The 25,151-nt window shown below is 37.2% G+C and overlaps 2 protein-coding genes across 4 annotated transcripts; both read left to right on the forward strand.

The window, feature by feature from the left end:
* Nucleotides 1–255: 255 nt before the first annotated feature.
* LOC114522839 (neuromedin-K receptor-like) lies at nt 256–3,817 on the forward strand. Of its 3 annotated transcripts, none has more exons than XM_028543597.1 (4): nt 256–485; nt 1,191–1,454; nt 1,544–2,596; nt 2,847–3,817. In XM_028543597.1, exons 3-4 carry the CDS (start codon nt 1,751–1,753, stop codon nt 3,123–3,125), a joined length of 1,125 nt encoding a protein of 374 aa, XP_028399398.1. In that variant the 5' UTR covers nt 256–485; nt 1,191–1,454; nt 1,544–1,750; the 3' UTR covers nt 3,126–3,817. The 3 variants fall into 3 exon arrangements, with proteins under 3 accessions (XP_028399398.1, XP_028399397.1, XP_028399396.1); XM_028543596.1 differs by having other exon boundaries at nt 1,294–1,462; XM_028543595.1 differs by having other exon boundaries at nt 1,294–1,454.
* A 2,440-nt stretch (nt 3,818–6,257) lies between these two features.
* On the forward strand, nt 6,258–19,113 carry LOC114522781 (sterile alpha motif domain-containing protein 9-like). The gene is made up of 7 exons (XM_028543530.1): nt 6,258–6,780; nt 11,265–11,357; nt 12,301–12,435; nt 12,657–13,163; nt 13,591–13,758; nt 13,918–13,962; nt 14,081–19,113. The coding sequence occupies exons 1-7, from the start codon at nt 6,258–6,260 to the stop codon at nt 18,313–18,315; spliced, it is 5,706 nt and encodes a 1,901-aa protein (XP_028399331.1). The 3' UTR covers nt 18,316–19,113.
* The last annotated feature ends 6,038 nt before the right edge of the window (nt 19,114–25,151 follow it).

The following is a 25,151-nucleotide window of genomic DNA, read 5'->3' on the forward strand; positions in this document are numbered from 1 at the left end:
TAATAACAATGTTATCCTTGGCAAATTACGGCCAGTGGAAAAACAGGTAGACAAATTAGAACAAACACGATGGCTGATTAGGAAATCTAATACGATTTACGAACAATGTGAGAAAAACGAGCTGAAGAATAGCGCAATAAAATGTTCGTATGTCAGCTGTGCATATTCCTATTACGAAATTCACCTTGTAAACTACTTATTGTAAACCAATCAGAATCAATGTTCCTCTGAATTATTTAATACCGTATCATCTTTTATAACTGCGCTTCGTAGCGCCGTTTTGGCATTTTCCTGGTGAACTCCATATGCGCCACAGTTGACTCCGATTCGAACGTTTTAACGAAAAATTCCTAAGTTTTACTGCGTCAGAAGTTCAGAGCTGAACATTGGACACCAAAGTTGCTTGGAAATTCGGAAGACGACACGAAACTTGACAGAGATTTGGTTGCATTGCGCGTACAGGTCATTTGTACATTCCAAATACAGTAAGTCCATACTATAAACTTACTCATAAAGTTCAGTTCAAATATATATAGACCAATATGCTTATCAAACGTATGCACCTTTTGCAGCAATCCGGATTTCCACACCCAAGAATTCGAATTTCGGTTTAACTATTGGCAATCATATCTCTTATCAGAATACGGAAGTTACGATGCACTATTCAAAATAGCTTATGAATTAAACTGTAACAATTTCACGCAACATATTTGTGCATCTCGTTTTCGCCTTCCTTCGTCATGTTGACTTTACTGAGCAGATGTTTGCTAAGTTCCCGCCAAGCCGATGTAGCACTATAGGAGCTTGCTTGGTTGTAAATGTCAGCAGAGTAAAATGTAGCTAGCGGAGTAAATATCAGTCCAATTACGATTTCCAAAACGTCTGCGTTCTATAGAGTAAGCTGTATGCCATGCAAAGGCCAATCAGGGGTAGTTGCAAAAATTATCCAACACTTTGTTTGATCATCGATGCTTGCATTTCTGATTCGTCGTGAAGAAATGCTATGAGCAGAATGTATACCCGTCTTATTTCAATATTATCCGCAATGAGTTTATTAAATTACGTCTCTGCATTAACCTCAGTTATTCTCATGTCACTGATCGCTATAGCTATGAAAAGAAACTTGTAGAATCAGTGTAAAGGGTCACGTCTTCAACTAAAGCATCTCTATGTCTTTTCTTCATTTAAAGAAATTCCCGAGTCAGTTCTGACGTCTCAGGAGACGTGGTACTCCACGAGAGGATCATTGAAAACAGCGAACGGTGACACTGTTTTTTTTTTTGACCGATTTAGGACGATAACCAGATTGAGCTATTGACATCACTGGAGAGTATATTGTGCGAACTATTTTAAGACGTCCTTATAGTACGACATTCCTCGCGCATTATTGGAGTGTTCTAGCCAAGAAAAAAACTCGCAGTGGCTCCTGTAAAATATTTCGCTTTCTAAAGGAGGTAAGGAGGTATGTTTCATTGCTTCATATTCTGAAAACTTTACCTTTCGACAATCTCGAATCTATACTAAGAACTTTTTCTCTTCGAAGGGAACAGCACTTGCTTCTGTTGCAACACGGCAGATTTTTCTGTTCCTCTGAACACTGCCTAGAATTTGAAGCAATCCTTTCTGTTGAAAGTCGGAAGAAAGTTTCAGTGCAGAAGACACGATAAGATATCTCTTATCTACCGACAATCCACCTGATTTGAGAAAAACCCTTGCACCATTGACCTAAAGATCTCAACTGAGATTTACGATGTCTAACTTTACAAATGTATCGCTCCTACTCAGTCACACTAATTTTACAAGATCGCATCAGGGAAAAGACTTTGATCACTTCTCCGGCACCATTGGCTTGTACAAAGTTCTTTTCGCCTTGTTCGACGCCCTTGGAATCATTGGAAATATCCTCGTCATATTCACGATATTTTTAAACCCGAACATGCGATCGACCATCTACTACCTGCTCGCCAACCTCGCCTTTTCCGACTTGCTGTTCGCCATCTTAGCGCCTTTCCACATGTCCATGATACTAGATCGCTACAACTGGAAATACGGCGCTGTATTTTGTCGCGTATATTATTTCGTCTTTCGTTCGTTCTACGCGTTTTCCATCATGAACCTGATTCTGATTACGGTCGAGCGTTTCCTAGCAACGCGCTATCCGTTATCGTTTCGCGGCAAACCGAAGCGCACCTTGGCGTTGATCTTAGGAACCTGGGTACTAAGTTTCGTATTCTCGTCACCATTCCTTTCCGTGATGACGTACAAGGAGTTAAGTCCGGAATACAGTATCTGCTTTCAAGAATGGCCAGGCAAACTCGAGTCCCGCGCGTACTACACGTTCGTGTACGTAATACTGTATTTCATCCCGTTGGCTCTGATGGCCTTCATGTACGCTCTCATCTCGATGACCTTACGCAAACAGCCGCTCGTATTCCTCGCGGACAAGAACGACACGCAACGCAAGCAGTTCAAAGCACGCAAACGAATGTCCCTTCTCGTTATCGTTATCGTGGTCGCGTTCTTCGTGTGCTGGTCGCCTTGGAATATCATTGAGTTCGTGGAACACGCTCGAGACACACCTTGGAAAAATCCAAAGGTACGGTTTTTTACAGCGATCATTTCCTGCGAATTAAGGGCTACTTTCCACTTACCGGCGTGCGTTTCATACGCGCGTGAAAGTCCCTTTATTCGCCACATCGTTTTCCAACAAGCAATATTTGAGTTGAAACTCGAAATTCTACTGGAAGCCCAAATGTCCAACACTGAACCTCTGAAAAAGCTACTCAATTAATCAGGCAAAGACAACTTTGCAACAACATTGCTGAAATAAAAATGTTCTCTTATAGATTCTTCCAACAGTGAAAAACTACGCCGTGTTAGCGACAATTCTGAGCACCACAGTGAACCCATTCCTCTTCAGTTTTATGTCGTTCGAGTTCCGAACTGGCTTTCGGTTTGTCTTCGTGCGAATCTCGTCATGGTATCGACTACGCCGAGGATCCGGCGACGAGTCTCCGACTGGCTCAAGCCAACGCACTGGTAATATGGATCTGTCGAGGAGATCTGGCAAGCGAAACAGCAACGGTGGGGAGGGTAACAAAACAGAGGCTAGGGCATTGGTGTAAATCTGCCACTGATATATTGCCTATTGCTTGTTTTACTACGATTTTAGACGCCAATTTTTTCTTTGAATAGATGTGAACGAGTGAATAAGTTACAAACGGTGAGATAAAGGCACTGATAAATATCAGAGTATTTCTAATCATTCCCTCTTTCGCATTTATGAAAAGAAATTCGAAATGAAAAATTGCAAGTGGGGCCCCCAGGTCTGGTTTATGACTGTCAAAGTTTCTGTGATTACAGTTAGAATATTAATTCAAATGGTAAAGTTTTCATGACAGATTTGCAGGAATTATTCGTGGGAACTAAGACAGTGTTCAACACGGGTATATTTCACCAGAATTCCCGCAACAAATACCTAAAACTTTTATTAAAGCTTTTGCAAATTTTTCACTTGCGACCTCATGAACTTTGAAATTGTGAACCAGCCTATATATTTGATGGTAGATTCAGATCAATGTATGTAGGAGAATAATAAGGGTGCACGCATTCATATATCTGATATATCTGAAGTCTGAACATGCCTATATAGAGATTCCTTCACAGAGAAAGTATTAATATAAAATAATGTATAAAAGTATAATATATACTAGGATATTAATTAACTGGATTAACATGTTAAATATTATAAATACATGTAGGTAGAATATAAAATAAATGTATTAAATACTTATGATAGGGATACAAAGCAATAAATAACCGATAAATTGAAATCGTAAATATGTCTTTATCACTCAATATTCTAATCCTTACGAGGACAGACGCATCGTTAATCGGAAAAATAAAATGGTAAAAAAAAATTATTCCTGGAAAAAAGTCATTAGCTTACTGAAAATATAAGCTTAATTAGAATGTGGCCATGCAAAATAGTCAGTGTACAATATCATGGAGGTTTTTCATGAAAATTTGACTTGGATATCATATGAATCGAATTTCAAATAGACTATTAGGAAATAAGAGCATATACGGATATATTCTTCCAAAGGTAAGCAATCATGATTGCCATCACATGTTGGAACACGTATACATTATCCTGTTTGTCGACATCAAAATCCTATATTTGCTGTAATTTGATTTCAGGAAATGCTTATGTTACTACATTTATTGGATCATAAATATAGCTATATAAGTGTTTTACATCAACAGTTTTCTGTACTTTTCAAAGGATCCACTAAACTGGCTTGTTTGTTTAACCAGCTGTTGTTTATATATACCAGTTTTAAGCCAGTAATTGAAAACTAACAAGAAAGAATATAATTGCTTTTACAACGGTAAATAAATAAACGGTATATATCAGTAAATACTGATTAGCTATATTTGGACTACGATATGAGTGCACATAAGGATCTCATAAAGAGTTCAAACGCAGGAGAAACCAATGGCAACACGTCATAGTTATAATGGGAAAACCATCCACAAGCATGTAGTATTAAATCTTTAACGATGCCTTTAGATGAAGTAACAGCCGTTTTCAAAATCACACGGCTTGTATGACCCGAAATATTTCAACTACGCATATATACAGGTTAAATTAAGCGAATTTTGCCAGAAAACAAAAATAGACCACTAAAAAAAGTCCTTACTGTCAATATCAATGCAATTTCATCATGACAGATCATGACAGCATCGCGGAAAGGAAATTGTATTTCTTTCTGTCTGTCAGGTCTGTGTATGCTGAACTAAGTTAATTGTTCTTTCGCACTTTCAGAGAAACCTTTTCATCCTTTCCATCTGATCCTGCGAAAACATTTCCTAAGTGGAAATCAGCTTAAAAGGTTTTCTGTACAGAATGCCCAATCAGTTTAGATTTCAATGTCCCCTAATCGTTTAAAAATATTTAAATAATTTATCAAGAGCGTGTTATAGATTGCGATTTAACTAAAAGTTATCGAATCACATACACGGAAACCTTTATATATATCCAATCCATCTAAAGCTGTTCTAATGCTCGCAACAGGCCGTAAATAAAAAAACGATTAGGATTAAAAAAAACTTTTCAGATTTGTACAAGAGGAATTAAAATAAAGCATGTAAAAAATGTTGAATATTATGTGGTGTTTTATTATGAATATTCTAATGCATGTCGATCGACAACTACGACAAGGCAAATCTTGATGGCATCTTGTGGTTTTTCCACTGCACATTGTGGGTCAACAAGAATGAATAATTCAAAACAGAAAACCTTAGGCGACACGACAGCAGAATGCGTAGTGACTATTGTTGTCTTCCTTAAACGTTGTTTCACTTTTCTGAAGTCAATTCATCTGTCCACACCGTGAAAGGCAGGCTCTTGTGATCAAATAAACAAGCTTTGATAGGAAACCTGATCTGCCAAGCGTGTAGGACCGAAGCAAAAGAGCATACGAATGCTGTCATCGTCCTTAACAAGCGTCGTGGGAATGCAGATAAAAGCTTGCAAAGACTTACAGAGTTGTTACTCGTTCGTAGAGCTTTGAATGAAAAGGGAAGTTATAATTTTAAGAGAAACTTGCTGTTCTTTTGCTTAGAAAAATCGATTCAAACACTCTACTGTTATTCAGTTTTGAAAAAGACTGATCTTTGCCAGGACATTTGCACTTGAGATATCGGATTCAAGAGTCAATCATTTGGCGAGACATCGCGTCCTCTATTCAAATTTGTTTGGGGCTTTTAAACAAAGCTTCATTCAACTTCACAATTTTTGTGGATAGATCATAGATCAAGAGAAGCCGTGAATATTGAAACTCGTACCGAAAAACAAATTCAAACGACTCTGGATGCGGTGAAAGTGATCGGTTTTGCGATATTACGATTCAACTCTTCAAACGCGCGAACTTATCCAAACAATATACATCTGGCAAAAGGTTCTCACAGTGAAATTCAATATCTCACAAGGACTAGACACGATAAACACATCTGATAGCGTGTCCATCAGGGTGGTTGTGCTGGCCGACTTCCTACAGTTCCTACCGTGCGATTAAAAGTATCATATTACACAACCAACGACGTTTTTCTCCTGACAACACAAGTTGGTATCGTATAAGCTCTAAATCAGCGCCGTCCACGCTCGTGTTTGACGGCTTCAACGCTGTGGCACTCGCTAAAGGCTATAAATAAATCTCTTTCAAATTCTATGCGATAAAGATATTGAACTCCCGATGGAAAGCGAGGAAATCTCGGATTATTCTGACCTTACAGCCGGGCAGTACGAGGGACAAGTGTTGAAACGCGAGAGAAATTACAAATGGACTCCTTACTGGTGCGTGTTGTACGGCCGCCAATTGACCTTCTACGAGAGCAGCGAGAAAATCAGCGTCGTAGGTCGGATTGAAATCCAGCCTGGAAGCACATGCGATAAGGGACAGTCTACAGGGGAAATTGCCGAGCGATTTCGGCGAGATTATTCCAAGCTCAGTAAATACTCACTTAGACTCAAAACGAAGAAAGGAACTCATTTGTTTACATACGAAAATGTCAAAGAGCAGACGCGTTGGCAAATCGCGATGAACAATGCGTCGCAAATAAACGCCAGCGGTGTACGACTTTCGTGGATCCCTACGCCATTTTCGATCGTCAATTCGCCCGAAGCAGTGGAACAGAAACGGTTGAGTCTCTCGCGGACCCCTCGTGACCCAAACGCAAACATTCAACAGAATACGGAAGAGGTGCAAATAACGACGGGTAATCCTGTGATATCGAAAGGAAAAATGAAGCCCAAGACAGAAGATATGCATAATCTCATTTCAGAATCCGATTCGGAAACGGCTCATCAACATGCCTATTCCAATCCCAGTTTACACAAGGAGCTTGTCACGAAGTTATGACGTATATTATAAACATTGCATTTTCAAAGAGTGTTTGATATATTTGAAGAATGGCTACTTAATCCCGGATATTTCGAAAGCTTTTTGGTCGCAGTTTTGAAATACTTGTCATTCCTACGAGATTTCATCCGATATAAAAGGCCCCTTTCCACGACACGAATTTTTTTCCGAAACTGATGATGTATAGTGGCACTAGGCACTAGAGTTCACACCATAGAAATTAATTATTGGAAAGAATACGTGATAAATTTTTCGAGAACATTGACGTTTCAAACATTAATGAAAAGACAGTTATTCTAGCCAAATGAAACCTCAATTGGGTAGTCTATTCCATCTCGCGATTTATCTTACCCTATTGTCCACTGACGTTTATGTAATCTCACATATAATACTAGCAATACAAGCACAATTAAAATTTTTAAAGCGCTTCGTCGAGTTCTTTTAGGACATCATTTTTTAGGACAAAGCATGCATATTTTCTTGTAAAATACAGTCCTGACAGATTTTTATCCATTATTTTGTACTTTTGACAGTAATTTCGTTCACTTCTGGCCTTTTTTAGTTCTTCCTGAGCTGTTTAGTTTGTATGCAAATAACTTTCCGCCATTTTGTTTATTTTGGAAAAATCGTTAATTGTGCTTTGGAAAAATCGTTGTAATTGTACTTATTCATCTCATTGGAAATGAGTTATAAAAAATAACTGTCATAAAACATTTACCACTCATGAATGTTCTCCCTCTTCTCGTAGCTATATATTCTCCATCTCGATTGACTTAATCATTTAACAAAAACAAAATAAAATAGCCGCTATTTCTAATGTAATCTATTTATACTCGTTACTCACGAATTAGACATTTGAGTAGACAACTCAGTGAACTCAATGACTGAAAGACTAGAGCGCTAGCTCTCTGACTTTCCCTCATTCATGAGTGAAGCCAAGATGGCGGAACATGAAGCCTTTCTTGTAGATATGATCCAGGCCTTTGGCGCGGACATTTCAAAGGAAAATCAATCAATGGGAAAATCATAATTACCGCCATTTTACCTACGAAATTTCCGCGTGGAGGCCTGGATTATATCTATGTAGACAACTTGATGAGCGTCACCTAGTAACATTATTAGATGACGTCACTAACACTGTTTTCAGACTGGAAAACTACGAACCGCATCTCATTCTACATACTTAAACTGTGGCGAACAAACTTGCCATTTCACACTCAATTGGCAATCGCAGAATCAAAGAATTTTTCAATTCCGGTAAATTATGTGGTGATTTATTGCCATTCGTAACTTGGTCACATGCACCTGCAGATGCTCAAGGTGATTAAACATTCGAGCTAAGCCATGGTAACGTGCAGGCATCTGCAAATAAACACACTTAAATTCTTGCATACAAACGATCTTCCCTGCTCTGATCGGACACGTCGAAAAACGTGGGAGTACGGCTAATATTGATTCTCAAAAGTTCGGTAGGGTTGTTTCAACAAAACTATAGCCAATATCATGGAACATTAGCAAAGGTAAAGGCAAGTATATTTTGTTTTCACTTTGAGTTCATGTATGTAACAATTGGCATAAATATGTTGTATTAAACCGCCAGAAATTCGTTAGGAATCCTATTACAGCAAACGCCAAACTCCTAATAAACTTTGAACTGCATACACCCGCAGCCGTTCAAACAATAGAGAGCTTAGATTTGACTACGGCTCCCGCTACGGCTACGAAATTCGTCAGTGTGGCGCGAAACAAACGTTGTATGCATACGCCACCTCGTGCTGGCATGATAAACCACGGCAAACACAATAAAAAATGCATGTTTATCCTGTCAAATATTTCGGAAATTTTACGTCTACTATTTCAAAAATACACATAATCAAAGGCCACGGTTATGAAAAACAGTTCTCTCAAATTATTTTCTGGAAAAAACGAAAAAATGTCAACTTAGTCTTATATTGCTTTTTAAATAACGTAGTGAGGACTACGAAGTTTTCTTAAAATGCCGTAGTCATATAAGCGACGGCTACGAGTCTATGGCGTCATTACAAAGTATCACGAATATCACGTCAATGTGATGAATTTCGTAGCGGTAGCGGGAGCCGTAGTCAAATCTAAAGCTTCCTAATAGGGAGCTTTAGAAGTGACTACGAGTACGAGATTCGTCATTCTCGCGCGTTGTTTGCTTATACGCCATCAGCCAAAACTCGTAGTCGTTGGGCTTTCGAGTACGAAATTTATCAAATTTATCGACTACGAGTTTTGGCTGATGGCGTAAGCAAACAACGCGCGAGAATGACGAATCTCGTACTCGTGGTCGTACTCGTAGTCACTGCTAAAGCTCCCAAATAAATTTTATACGGCGATCGAACGTGAAACACATACGGCAAAGCTGAATTTGCTGCTTTTCCAAATAATTCAGAAATAGTCTTTTGCTTTCTTACATTACTGCCGAACATATTACGAGTTTGATGTAGAACGTTTGTAATTTCGCGAAATTGCCGCACACTTAACTTTAGGATAGTGGAGTTAAAAGACAAAGTTTATCAGCAGAATATATACAGAATATTAACTGTGGCCAAACTTAAAGTGTATATTTGTCTTTTATATTCTGTATTAATATTCATTTTTTGTAAACTTACGTTCTGATTGGTCAATGATTTGTACCACGTGAGTGAATGTTATATAGCAACAACGCCACGGCAGTACCGTTATTGGATTTATTGAACTTCTCGTTCCTTGTTCGTGAACTCATGCATGTAAAACTCGATAATGCACTCACGGAGTGCATTAATCCTTAATCAAACTAGCTCAGGTATGCAATATTCATGACAATTAGGACTAAATGAAAACCAGATTCAACCAGGCTTTATGCATGGTGTTTTCGCCCATATTTACAGTCGAGTATGTCCAATGCATTCTACTAAAATAGAAATCGTTACCAACATGCATCGCAAAGCACACATTTTCATATCATATATTGATATTAAAAACTATTGCTGCGGAGCGAGCGAGCGAGCGTAGCAGCATTCTAATTTGTGCAGTAGGCAGAAAAAAAAGCATTTTTAGGTGGTTGGGCGCAGTTCTGTGCGCATCGTCCGTAAATTCGTTTAACTTCACTACATGTGGTATTGCTGTGAATTGTAGCATACATGTAGTTTTATTGGCTTATAATGTCGAAGCTACCCCTACCTTGCAGGTATCCTAGTATAGAGAATAATGCATGGATGCGCGGGAATATGGAATTTATTTCCAGTGCTACAATGATATTAAATCTGTTTTTTATTAAAAAATTTTTTACTCGCAGGCTGCACATATACCTGCTTCCTGATTGGTGGATCAAAAACGATAATCGCAAAATGTGTTACTATCGCTGCTCACGGCGGATTTGCCAATAAAACACTGCATATCATATGATAAATATCATTATTAACATAATTTTATACGACATTTTTCTTTGAAATGTGAAGTTTTCAAGCAGCGAGACGTTTAGGATATCTTAATGCCCGGCCGTTTCTCCAGTCTTCAGGAATACTATATAGTGAACAATGCTTGTTACAAGTTAGAGGTGACAATAGGTACGATTGTAAAATCAAATAGAGCCTTGATCTTGTCCTTTCCCGGGCTAGTAGCGATTCCTTCTTGAAATGTAAGTATTTCGTATTGTAATGTATAAATGCAACAAATAGCATACATATGCAAATTCACATGGTTCAATTTCACGCATCTCCTAATTTTCTGTGATATTTCTTATTTCCATGCAGAGTATCAAAGTGATGTATAGATACAGAATTTAACGTTTACCTAAAGGCTTATTGGGCGTAGTGAAATTTAACACCGAAAAAGGGATGAGTTTACCTGAAGAAGAAAAAGAATTTCTACAAATCATTTCTATATTGAAGGAAATTGGAAGAACTGACTTGCTGCACATTTTCAAAGAAAATGAACTTACGGTAAACGCAAATTAGATGTGAAGTTAAAGTCTTTGTTCTGTGATAAGAAATCAAATTCTTAGTTTCAGAGCCTTCCAACATCTATTACGACTGGACAGATTGAATACGGTTTAGTTACTTTTTTGTTATCAACAGGATCACGCTCTTGACTATCTACTCACGGAGCCTGATATGCGCAATGAATTAAGGGTAAGTTTCTTAACCGAACAATATAATGATTGGGCAAATATGCGTATTCGTAGACTAGTTCACCTGAAGGAGCACAAATAAGGAGCACAAATAAGGCGCACAAAAATACATATGGAATGTCAGTATGATATTTCGTGATTAAATCTAGTTCCTTTGATATCCCCATATGCATGACTTAAAGTTTTAATGATAGGACATACATAAGTTTCTAATTTTAACTCTCAATTACAGTCTGTGGAAATTTCATGTGGTGCTGCAATAAAATTCAGTAAAAAATGGTTTTCCCGAAAAATATCAGGTATATTAGCCGTTTTCACATTAGAAGACGGACAAATCGTTTGATGATGTGAAAGCGAGTCGGACAACATTTCACACGAACAAAACGTCTAAATTTGTCCGACCCCTTTTCCGTCTGTTAAGACGAGTTTTCGGCACGATTCAATCGTCTTGATAAACAAGTCACTGCATGATCAAAAATGTCTTCAATTCATACATGTTGCATGAACAAAGTACACGAACAAACTAAATTAATACATTATTACCTTACTACACAATTTAATGCATTAGAGATACCTGCGGAGGAGGCAAACCAATAGGTATTTCCAGTGAACTGTAATAAAACCTGGCCGCCAAATTTGAGGGTGGTTTTTCTGAGTTTTTTAACGTTTGAGACAGGCGTAGAAAATAATTGTCTATAGGAATGTCTAGAACTATGCAAAATACAATTATTCTGTAGGAGTTAGCGTTCCAGGTTTTATTACAGTTCACTGGGTATTTCCCAGAGATATTTTCGTACGGCAGCCATATTGTTTTATTTAGACTTGTCCCAGACACAAAGGCGTGTTTCTGTCTGTCTAGAATTCATATTAGACGAACAAATTGCAGGACGATTTATTAGTCCAGACGATTTGTCCGTATTCTAACGTGAAAACAGCTATTATATATTTATATATGCATATATATTTGTGGTATTTTGTATTGCTGTAGATGTTATCCCATAATTTTTACCCAGTGAATGCACACTGCAGAGATGCGAGTATTTCTGTCGAACTTTGATTTTTTTTAAACTCGCCATATATTTGAACAACGAAACGCCACGAATAAATGTCTTGGATGAAAGTCATTTCTTGAGCTTTGCTTTAGTATTTATTATAGGCTTACCAAACAACTCCACATGCAGTTCTTAAAATCTTGATATAGTTTAATAAATCAATTATTTCACTGCTGCCCATATGGAATAGATCGAAATGTTTCAAGTGATCAAAGCAAAGAACCAGCTATCAACGCAGGTGTAGCCAGTACCTCAGAATCCAAAGATAGAAAAACATTGTCTGAGAATGAAAAAAGTTCTCCTAGCCAATTTGAAGGAAAGATTGGTATGTCAGTACAATGTTTATATGACAGATTTCCTGATTTTATTATTCCTTGTTTGTATCATGTTTACCTTTTGCAACAGCAGATTTAGGGCTAGGGAAAATATACTACACGACCTAATAAACCTAACTCAAACACGACCTAATGCGATGGCAAATTAAACCTGCAGTAATCCCTTGATCCGCCAATGGCATTTTGTATCACGAGTTGTTTATGCCAACAGATGACCGTAGACCATTCAGCAAGCCTGGAGAAAACTATCACTACACCAAGGGAAATGTACTTCCAAACACGGAAGACAAAACATTCGAATACAAGGCATTGACAGGAGAAACTGCACTAAAACTACCATGGAAAATTATGGAAAGAGCAAAAAAGTTCATCTGTGGCATTCTAAATGGTGGTGAGCGGGGAATAATATACTTTGGAATTGGAGATTCATATGATAAAACAACCAATTATAAACGCGGCGAGATCATTGGTTTGGAAGTCAAAGGCTTTAGGGACGAAATAACCCAAGCATACCAAAGAACATTGGGCGATCACATCAAGAGTGATAATGGTAAGATGACGACAGGTGGTGACATGAATTGTATTAATATACATTTTGTTCCGGTATGGGAATCAGGAAAACGAACAGCACGCTATGTTATTGAGATTGAAGTGAAGCGAGAATGGATGTTCTGTAAAGATTTTGTATACTACTTTCAGAAATGGACTGAAAAAAGAGGTGCATACATTTTTCTTCGCTGATTTCAGCTGTTCAGAATATCTAAATTTCATGTGTTGTTTGTGATGATCTTTTTAAGGAAAAAGTCACATTCACATGCATTCACCAGTCCGAACTCGCTATCCCCATGCATGCCTCTATATATATGCCATATACGATAGTTGATCAGATAAATTGTGGAAATAAAGTTTGTTATGCACTCATAAACATCACAATTACTAGTTCGTGTATTCATTACTATGTTCATTGAGAAAAAAATTAATAATACCTTATTATTATCAAATCGCGTCATTCTCGTCCTCGATCATGCAGCCTTTAATTCGCGCGACTTATAAAAATCAAGAGCCCATCAGCTTAGCATGTAGTTTTTCAAACGCATGCGGCTCATTAGAACGTCGTTCAAAATTTAATTTATCTTAACTCTCAGAAGGACGAAATAGTGAGAAAAGTGGACTGCACGATTTGTACAAGGTGGAGAAAGACAAGTGGGAAGATCCTGCAATTAGGACTTGTGGATCATCAGAGTCTGTTAAAGCAATTGATACGGTAAAGCAAGTGAAAGAACCACTTTCGCAGAAGTACAGAGAATGGCAAGGTATAGTAAACTTGAACTTGGAAAATACTTTAAAAAAACTTTAAGAATAATTCCTATAATTTGCCATTTTATGGCCGAAAAGCAAATCAAATGTTTGTATTTTTAAATCCATCGCCACGTTTATGTTCACTCAATTTTGAAAATATGTAAACTTTATAGAAAATACGAAAGCCAAACAACAGAAGGAAGCACTCAATACAAGAGGTAAGATATTGAAAGTAAAAAAAATTTACGCCTTAATGAATATATAAGATATAGTGAAAACAGCCAATATAGTAACAATAATTCACACAACAACTCATTTTATATTGAATTTCTTTAGAAGATTTGAACATTCAAACGCTCAGCGTTAATGTCAGAAAGAGTTTGAGAGAACTTAATTACAAAGAAAATAGCTATATTCTGATAGCCAACAGGGTTACTCCAGAATACAGAGGATCAAATACAATCTCGTTTCTTAAGAAAATCCCTTGGATTGCAGTGTTTGACCTTTTCGATTTACAAACAGAAAAGGATGGCCTGTATTATATTCTTAATGAAACAAATGATTGTTTAAGGCCAAGCATGAAGTATCTGGACGATTTTAAAGATCCGAAGGTCAATGAATCAATCTTGAAAGTTGACACCACGTGGATAGTTCGGACAAAGGAGATGCATGAAAGCAGCTGGACCATGTTCTCTAAAAATTCTCTGTACAAAGCGTTGTCGGCCTATAGTGAAACCCCTACTGGCCGAGTCCACTGTGTATTTCTCGTATTGAGTAATGACAATTTGCAAGAAATGGCTGATATCGTCGATTCCTCATTTAGTATTATTGGAAGTGATGCTAACAAGCATATTAGTATAATAACTGAAAGAAAAGAACTGGGAACTCAAATGGTCAAATCCTTAAAACATGATATAAGTAAGAACGTGAAACCTCCTTGTTCTATCTTTGGTATACAATTTAATTTGTTGAAAGATATCATAAAAGGACTACTTGGACCAATTGGGTTGGACGATCCAGATGCAACAACAGAACTACCTTACTTAGCTAGAAGACTGCGTCCTGTACTTAGCAAGAGAATCAAATCGTTGACGGACCTTGAGGTTTATATCCCGCATCCAGATCTAAGTAGTGAATTAGAGGACATAAAGAAAGCCAAGGAAAGCTTCTATATGGGGAATGCCATCAGTCAAATGAATCTCTTTCACAAGGACGCCATTGAACGAACGTTGGAAACGAAGCTGATACGCTGCATTGACGAGCATCTACAAGAATTACAAAATTTTTCGTCAGACATGGAAACAGTGGAGCAATATACAGAAACGGTCACCCTGAATTATGAATCTGGTTCAGGTGCAACGACACTTGGCAGGCAGATACTATGGAAGAAGAAAGAGGAGTACAGATGCGCAGTTGTAAAAAAGATCAGCGAGAAAACAGAATACCAGATCAGCCAATTGCAAAAATTTTTGTACGAAACACTGGACACAAACCCTGCGCACATACCTCCAGTTTTAATACTGGTCGATAATTTTCCAGAGAAGCAAGTGCATCACCTAAGCGACCTGTTATCAAAGAATAAAACCAAATGCGTACTGTTGACTACCACACCACTCGATAAGTCGACGGGAAATCAGGCTAACGATTTCACTCTTGGAAAGTTAGATAACACCGAAATAGACAGAGTTCGAGGAGTTCTCAGTACCTTGGAAAGCGAGCGAGCAAAAGAGGCAGTTAAAGTGCTGGATCGTGAGAGAAGATTTGTATGGCTTGGACTGGAACTTTTTGGTCGCAAATATGCTGAAATTAAACCTCGCCTCTCGAAACACATTTTACAGGTACTATCCCGAAGTCTAAATGACCAGTTAAACGATGCCTACGAGATGATTCTTCAGTTCTGCTGTTTGCTATACTATTACAGCAAAAGGCGAGCTATCTACCCACAACCTTGCGTCGAAGAAATCCTGTACTACCGGGGAGGTCTAAAGACTAATGAAGAGAGAAAGATTGACAAAATTCATGACAAATTTGGGGGTATACTCCTTGACGAACGCAATGAGTCAGTGGGATATCATGGATGGAGACCAGCCCACTCTCTTGTCGGGGAAGTTGTAAGAGAAGAAATTGATCTTTTCAAAACTGCGAAAAAAATGGTGGAAGAAATGAATACAGGCCTAGGAAGAGCATATGTGTGGAAATTTTTAATCGACGACACTGTTTCTGTTTTACTACAACGTGATATGATAGCTGAAAATCCGTCCGATATTGAAAATGAGGGAATTGAAGACGAATTCCTTGAAATACCGGAAGTAAGAACAAAATATTCGCAATTAATTTTAGATATCTTACCAAACCAAGAAGACCAACATGTGAAAAATGCACTCGACCTTTTAATCACATTAAGTGAAGAAGTCACAACCATTCATCATAAAGCACATACGTTACAACAAATTGCCAGGATGTTTGCATACGAAATAGGAATGAACTGTATTCCTAAAGAAATTTTTCCTCTCGTCGAAAGAGTGAATGTAATTATCAATCGAGATAATAGCTCCATTGTTTCGCCAGAAATTGGATTCGATATTGCCCACAGAGTAATAGATGAAGCAACCAAACTGCAACAATCTTATATCCATCACCTCGTAACCAAAGCGACATTCTATAGGCTGAAGCTTAAATACCTGTATCACAATAATGGTCACGACATAAATGAGCTAAAACTGGTCATCGAAGAAGCGATAAATACTACAAAGAAAGGTATTGATCTGTATGAAAATGCATTAAAGGATAAGAACCGTGACAGTTATCTTTATGGTATTATTGGAAAAATCCAAACAATTGTTGTTCTTGTAATGATGTTCAAAAAGCTGCCATTTTTTGCTCAGCATCCGAACGGGCAAGATGAAAGCTTCAAACGATATGTCACCTTTAAAAAAAATCCGGATGAACTGGGAACAGTAATAACTGAGGAAAACAATGATTACTTTATTTCCCTATTAAACACTGCCGTTCAGCTTCTAAACGACTTCCTCGGAGAAATACAGATCCGTCGTAAGCTTTCTTATAAAGCACATGAAAGAAAGAAATTAGAAAATGCGAAAATTAGGGCAATGAAGCTACGCACAAGGTTTTATGAAGTGACAAATCTGGATAGAACAAATTTCGACCAGGGAGTCGTATTGAATGAAGAAATTGTTAACGACCTTTTGTACAAGAACCACGAATCGCCTTTCAGTTCGTGGATGAGACTTACTCCGGACATAATTGAAAATATATATCAATTATTGAGCAACGCCATTCCGAATGAAACAAGCAGCCACAATGCAATGCTAACATGTGCTAAAGCAGCCTTGCAACAATATAACACCTTCGATAGTTTATCCCAACTAGTTAAAGAGTGGTGCAAAAAGTACCCAGATTCAGAATGGGCTCACATGTTTAGCTACATGCTTCACTTTCCAGTGCCAAACGGTTCGCTCAAGACAGATGTAGCAGTCGTTAAAAGTTCAGTTGCGGTATGTCGAAAACGATTCCAGGGATCAAATCCTGGATATCGTCGATCTGGGGCTGAATACCTTCTGGGAAAAGGCATCGGTTTGAAATCGATCATCCCTCCACATCACGTCGTCAGCCAAGACGCGGATGAACCGAAAATAGCGATTTCTCGTAGCAGATATGTAAAGCTTGAAACAGAATTTTGGCGTAGCAAAATCGTCTACGAAAAACTCGAACGTTTAAGCGGGAAAAAGAATCTTCAGAAAAGGGGCGTGTTAGATTACAGAGGAATTGAAATCCCATTCGATAATGACAGATATCCGCATGAAAGTCGAGATGAACTGTGGTTTTGTCTTGGATTCACAATCACTGGGCCCTACGCGTACGACCCTATCGACAAGGATACCTACAATGAAATTCGAGAGAAGTTCAAAAATGATGATGCCAGGGGGTTACCTCAAAAAAACGGAAGCTCGAAGGGCCCAAGCCATGCATGGCAGTTCGGAGACTCGCACAAGAAATCAGTTTTAGCATCGAAAGCTAAAACAGCCATCCGGAAACAAATTGCAACGCCAAATCCAGGTAACAATGGTCGGAAGGAAATACACAGGACTGCTGCTACTGGAAGCCAAGCATTACAACAAAAGGGTGAAAATCACAAAACGTTTGAAAAATCCCTAATGACTGGTGCCGCTATGTCGTCAAGAGACCCTCAACAAAACACCAGCAGCATGGAAGAAGCGTGGAAAAAAAATACAAATTTCAGAAAAAGAACTGTAAAAACCAAAGAAGGTGAAAAAGACTTCCCTCCCAAATACATTGATCCGAAAACTGGAAGAGTACATCATGGAGCCCAAGTTCAAGGAGCTCCAAAATCGGTTGAATGTTTGAAACACAAGTCATCTTCCAAAGAAACATTTTCCAAATCTTGTACATTTGCCCACACATGGAGGAACGATCCAGTTGTACAAACTATATGCGATCATTGTACAAACAACGGGTTGCACTTTTGCAACAAAAAAGAGCATAAGGAAAGATACCATTATAATCTTGGACAATTCTTGATAGCAAAGTGAATGAAAATTACGCACAATAAATTACAGATATAAAGCAAAAAAACATTTCAACACTGACCTGGTACAACTACATACATAACATGGTCAGGTATGTTAATACCGTAAACAAGAAATGATCAATCAGCATGTGATCAATCAAGAATTATAGACATCTAAATAAACAATACTGTTATCTGACAAATACCAAAGGAAATGCACATAAAAAATTTGATCAATACTGAACAATATATGAATTCAACAGCATCTGATCAATACCAAAAGACATATTAACTAATTCCTAAGAACCTCGATCAAAAGCAACGGCCAACATCCAATCATATATTGATGATATATATAATCACCGAAGTGTCATACTCTCATTAGCCATCTTAAATGGAAAGACCTTGGGAACTATTTACAGGCAGCAAACTTGCCAACAAAAAACTTTGAACTCCAAGAGACGTGCATGAAAAGACAATGGTGTTTCGAAGATGACCCTTCACATTTGCACTCCTAATCTGACCTGCTAAGCATAATCGATTGTGGAAAATATTCGATTAGGGTAGTCAGTCATTTAGTTTGCCATTAAATGTAAAATGTCTTGAACAATTGTGCAACATATATAATGCAAGAGTATTGAATTAAGCCTTTTCAGAACTAGCAGCATGATGATTACAAAACAATTATGGACTAATTAATGCATGAAATTATGATTGAAGTATGGTACTTTGAAAAGTAGATTAATAATTAACAATTACAACAATAACTTATGTTTGAAGAGTAATAATGATAAAAATATAAACTTTAATACAGCAATTAAACACCAATTGAAAATGTTAAGCAAAATTGTAGGTACAATATTAAGAAAAATTATTATTAAACTTTGATTATAAATCAATTTCTTTTGCTGGAGATTTATGATGACCCAAGTGGTGCTAATTTAGCTCGGATATTAACACCAGGGGTCGGTTGTATAAAAGACTATTTAACATTTAACTGTAGTTAAGGTCAGGACAAGAGCTTTATACAACCAGCCCCAGGAATCGCAAAGCAATTACGCCCAAGTTGCATTATGCAAGATTTGGGTAGTAATTGATAAATAGCAAACATTATAATTTCTGCCATTATATATCGGCAGTTACAATACTGCATCCATGCCCTAGAATAGCATGCACCAAAAATCAGGCAAAAATTGAGGCAAGCAGCATATAGTGCATACTGCTCCAAAGTAAGTTGCACAAGGGACTCAGGTGTATCTACAACTCTATCTACAATTACCCCTACAGAAGTAAGGGGAATTTTTAACTACTTTAATGTAGTTCATACTAAAACACTGAAATATGACATAATGCACACTTATGAATTCTTAAAATCCGTCAATGATTTTAATTGGAGTCTTATCAGCATTGACCATTGTTTGAGTTTATTCTTATTTAACACTTTGTACTTTTGATGATTTCAGTCTTATTTCGAATCATGTTGTCTTAACGACTCCCCTTACCTTAATTTACATTTCTTGTTCTCAAAACACCATGCGACCATTTCAGAGTACTTGGTACTATATTAAAAAGAATGGAAATAATCAAGCAAGTAATTATGAAGCAAACAAAACATCAATTAAATTTATTTATTAAAATCACCAGGAAGTCTTAATTAGTATGCTTACACTTAACGGCTCCTCGAGTTTCGAGTACCACACGTGATATTTGAAGTATCAAATTACTAAATTATCGTAAACATCGACAAATCGGATAACGGAATTTACATTTTACTGGAAAATGGGAATTCAAAAATTGTAACATGAATCTGACTCGTCCCCAGTCGCTTACCTATTGCGCGGTTGATGATGGGGCGCGCCCAACAAATAGCCTCGGGGTATTCCCATGATTCTTTGCGTCATCAATTTTCATCGCTTTGTTAGGGACTGTGGAAGAGTCAGAACATGGATAACACGGAGTCGGAGTTCCGGAGTCGGAGTTCCGGAGTCAAAATTACGAAGTCTGACGTAATAATAGAGAGCTTACGCAAATAGGACGGCGCCGGCTAATGGTCACGCAATCACTGACGCAATTGTTGCAAATTGATGCGAGCAATTCGTCAGCAATTGCGTCGCCGTTCTATATACACAAAACATTACGCAAAAAAAATGACTTCAGATTGATTTTAGCTATGTGTACGTTTCGTGAAACACGAGAGGCCCTTTATCTTGCCAACGACCAGGGCATAGTAAAACGACGAAGAATTTCTGTTGCTCTACGACATGAACAAGTCTAAAAATCTTGTGTGGAATTTATGTATTTCTGTAAACTGTGTTTATGTGAAAGTACATTTGAAACCAGAAATAACAGGCATATTTTTAATCTTTGCGCGAAGTATTCTCGGTCGAATGGCTATATAATAACCATTGCATTATTATAGGTTATTTTGTTCAAAAAAATTTTTACTAACATGCTCATATGCGAAAGCCTTTAAAATTTCAAATGGTTTCATTTCTGATAAAAACCTTTCCCGGCTTGAAAGAAATTGTCGTATTCTTGGAATTCTGATCGTTTATTCAGAAGCATTGTTGAACTGCAGGTCAAAGCATTTATGGATCATCTACTATGGATCATCATGCAGTGTTACTACGGGGGAGAAAGCTAACGCGTGGTAACGACTAACGAGGTTTCCAGAAGGTATATATTTATTAAAACAGCGAGATTTTGAATGTTGATGATTTGATCTTAAAGATTAAACCGTTTAAACTTGTACGAGAATACACGACCAAGCGTTATTCACTGAGAATAAAGCTAGGGAAAAGTCTATGTCTCAGGCCAGACGAAAGAAAGAATTCAGTTGCCTTTTTATATTCTTTAAACTAGATAGAATAACTAACAAAATGAAACCAAAGTGTCCATTGATACTGAAAAAATCTGGCAGGTATTTCCATGTATTTGTAATGTCAGTACATGAACACTTACATCTTTATCAAACTATTCTTTTTCAACAGTAATATGCTCACCTTGCCAAATTACGATTTTCTTTTACCTTTTATCGACAGCATTTTTAAATCTACCCCGGCAGCAAGAACATTCCCTCAGGGCACCAAATCAAAGAAAACACAACAGCATTAAAATGTTTTTTAAAAAAACTACAAAGCAAAGCCTTTGAAATAGTTTACAAGTAGTTGATAACAAATATTCGCCTCAAGCTTTTTTAAAATTTGGCTTATTTGTCTATTTTTATTAAACAATACAGTCAACTGCAGAGTGATTATTTGAAAATTTTGAGTCAAGAGGAACCGGAGTACGGAGTACCCGTTAACCTTCTCATGCACAAAAACATTAAACACACGGTTCCCTTACAGCACATCACTGCTGAAACAATGACATTTGTCATTACATTCATATAATATCTTCTTCAGAATTAACTTGGGCTGCATGACAGATTTCGTCCAGGAAGACTAGCATGGCAGCAACAGAGATCCTGAACATAAGAAAATAAGATGCCATATACCAGTACAAATATCATCAGTTTAAATAATCACAATTACCGTCCAGTTTTCCTGCGGTCATAGTTGACAACATAAATAAAGATAAAATTTGATCTGACAAAACGGACTAAAAATTCAATTATTTAATAAAGTTAAAATGTAATTTCAGTGCATCATGCGCTGGTTCTAGAAGGAGGCCCCTTCACAGTTAGGTGTAAGAGGTAAGGTAAGGATTTAACAAGCTCGCATCATTTTGTCGCTAAGAAATCTTCAGCATCACTTTATAGCCAATCGGATTGTCTCTTCGTTCTCATTGATATTCAACTATCTCGTCTTAATCTTGAGAATTAGCCAAATGAGAACATCTTGAAGAACACATATTTCACGTTTAAAGTCACATCTGGCGAATGTGGTCGTTCCTTTATAAGCACCAGGATGAGGGAGTATTGCATTTCAATTTGGCTGTATCACGTCTTTCAAAATCAGTTAAGTGCTCATCAACAACTCGTCAAGTGAAATTATAGTCTAAAGACGAAGCTTTGCATGCTTTAATTGAAGAACATGAAGTTTATCGCGACAAAGAACAGTGTTCCGGGAATTGAACCCAGTAACCGTGTGTACAAGTCAGCTTACATTAGACCATTATGTTTTCTATTCTGAGGGCTTATCCGTCAGACATTAATGTCTACTGGATTGCGAAAATATTCTAAACTTTTTATCGAGTATAACGAGATATACTAATTATGCGGATATAAATTGTCAACAGAAATGTTTAGCTTTCATGCAATTTTACTCGTGAAAAGTTCAATTTTCGTATGGAAAACCAACCGTAAACACGGTTCCGAACACACGGACACTGTTTTTTTACGAGGGAAACCAGAGTACCTGGAGAAAAACCCTCACCGAAAGCCGGAATTAAACACAAAGTACACAAGTTTGAGATTTTATTAAAACAAAGTCATGTATTACAACAAAGCGTGTGTGCGTGTGTTAAAGATATTGAAATCAAGAGAGAGGAGACGGACAATTTTGGTCCTATTTTTATTAATACTTCACTAAACATGTATTACAAAGCGTGTGTGTTTTCTTTACATAGTACATCATTAATATACGCGAAGACATAAAATTATTATATCTAAAACCCGTTACAAAGTAGGTGTGTTTAAGATCTTGTCATTTAAATTTATAGAACAATGCAGGTAAATGTTAATTTGGCATACTTTAGTATAAATTGTTCATGTCTTTTTACAGTGTGCTATTGCGTTTGAGTAATGCTTAAGACTGATCAGTAAAACATGCATTAATGTGAGTAAGTGTTTCTAAGTTATTGTGTATTTTTTTTGTTCTATTATAGACTTAATTAACCCACTAACTCTGGTAAAGAGCTGAATAAAGCTTATGAGGTCGACGAACTAATATAGTAACACATAAAAATGCCTGAGTTCCGAGCGCTTAGATTCAAGTTACGCTCGTCCGCCAAAAACTAAAATTATTCTGCTGACAAATCATAGGCAGTGTTCCCAATAGTTTCGTTTTAAGCTGTCGAACTGAGCACACATATTTCAAGGATCGAGTTAACTTGAAGATATTTCATGAGCCCTTAAAGAAACAGCATGAAGGCATACACAATTGTCCTTTAAAACTTCATTGCACATTTCAGAGCTGAGGCATATAGCCAGAGCATGCTGCCCTTGTAGAAACAAGGTTTGGAAAAAAATACAAGAAATTGACTTCATATTTTTGAGGCTGAGGCATATAGCCAAAGCAACAAACTGTCGAAACCAAGTGCAGCATCAAGTGTAAATATTTTTTTTCAAAAAATTTAGTCAACATTTTTTGAACCATGCAAGAGATATTCCCAAAGCAAGCTGCCCTTATAGAAACAGCACCAAGAGTACAACTTTTTTCAGAGAAACTGGACTAATACTTTCAAAGCCAAGGCATACAGCCAAAGCAAGCTGCTCTTATAGAAACAGCCAGAGGAGTACATTTTTTTTTTGAAAATCTCGTTTAAAAACTTTTAGAGCTAAGGCATATAGCCAAAGCAAGCTGCTCTTATAGAAACAGCAATGAAAATATAACACTGCAACGTTATTAGATATCCCAAGACACCTGCTAACACTTCGAACCACATAGCAAAGTCAAACAGTACAGACAAAAAGTGGCGCCTTACTTTTCATAAGCACTGCTCGACGAAGCTAAATGATTGGAAATCTCACAGAGACCTTGGAAAAATAATAAAGTTACAATGCCACTGCCAATGTTTGTCTCGTAATTGGTTTCTAAGTTCTAACTATAGTAGAAATAAGGCATATATCGTTTCAAGATAACAGCATGCACCCCCCACCCATTCCTTATTTTCTTCAAGTAAATTCAAATTCATTAATTGAGAGCATGTGTGTGTTAACTTTGATTGCATAAATTAATGTATTTCAGAATAGCAAGACAGTATAAGACATGCCGTAAAATCAATGTTTCTGGCTTAAATATTAACTGTAGCCTTAAGTGAATGCAAGAGATAAGAGAGATATAAACTAGAAGCCATTATATAGGCCATGGTTTGCATGAATGTATTTACTCGTGTGCGTGTCTATTTTATGTGCAGCTACAAGATCATGAGGTATAGTGCATGATGTTTTGTATCTGTACATATTTTGATATAAATCATGTTTTTTCATAAATACATACACAATATTATATGTTCAATTACAAAATATAGTAAGGCAAGATATAATCTATATTTACAATGTTTGCTGAGAAATCAAAAACGTATTTACATACAAATAATTTTACAACCAGACCGAATAGTGACCCTATAGTTATCATTTTAATGTTAATTCCGAAAGCCGCAATTGACCGGATTTCAAGAGCCGAAGATGATTTCAATCAGGACAAGATAGAGAAAGAGGAAAGAACCTATGGGATTATGTCTGCCATTTGTGGCTGGTTTGTGTTAGTGCATGTGCATGGCTTTTTAGCCATTTCTTAGTGAAATATGGGTATATATAACAGTTGTGATATGTTTTCAGTTTTAACAGCAAATTATCAACCTAAACCTTAGCGCAGCCCTAAGCACAAGCGAGCAGTCCTAAGCGCAAAACCGATTAAATATTTAACCGAATTTAAGAAACGTTTGCTCACATGCATCATGCATTAGCTATGTTCCTGGTGGCCAGAACTTAGTTAACTGAATTAAAACTTTATTTAACTTAAGTTCGTTAACTAAATTAGTTAACTTCGTTAAGTTAATCATGCACAGACTAACCCTGCATGCACATTTTTTGACCACCAGGCTACTCTAACCTGTAACGATGCCCGGGCATCGCTGAACGTTGTGTTTTGGCGTCGATTTGGCGTAGTTTTGGCGTATATTAGGCGTCGAGTT

Source organism: Dendronephthya gigantea, unplaced genomic scaffold (assembly GCF_004324835.1).
Source record: "Dendronephthya gigantea isolate DGI-Jeju-01 unplaced genomic scaffold, DenGig_1.0 000024F, whole genome shotgun sequence".
Lineage (NCBI taxonomy): Eukaryota > Metazoa > Cnidaria > Anthozoa > Malacalcyonacea > Nephtheidae > Dendronephthya > Dendronephthya gigantea.

Coding starts and splice junctions, on each gene's coding strand:
- LOC114522781 (XM_028543530.1), top strand. CDS start 6,258: ATGGAAAGCGAGGAAATCTCGGATTATTCTGACCTTACAGCCGGGCAG. Junction 11,358..12,300: donor GTTTTCCCGAAAAATATCAG/GTATATTAGCCG, acceptor CATATGGAATAG/ATCGAAATGTTTCAAGTGAT. Junction 13,164..13,590: donor GAAATGGACTGAAAAAAGAG/GTGCATACATTT, acceptor CTTAACTCTCAG/AAGGACGAAATAGTGAGAAA.
- LOC114522839 (XM_028543597.1), top strand. CDS start 1,751: ATGTCTAACTTTACAAATGTATCGCTCCTACTCAGTCACACTAATTTT. Junction 2,597..2,846: donor CACCTTGGAAAAATCCAAAG/GTACGGTTTTTT, acceptor GTTCTCTTATAG/ATTCTTCCAACAGTGAAAAA.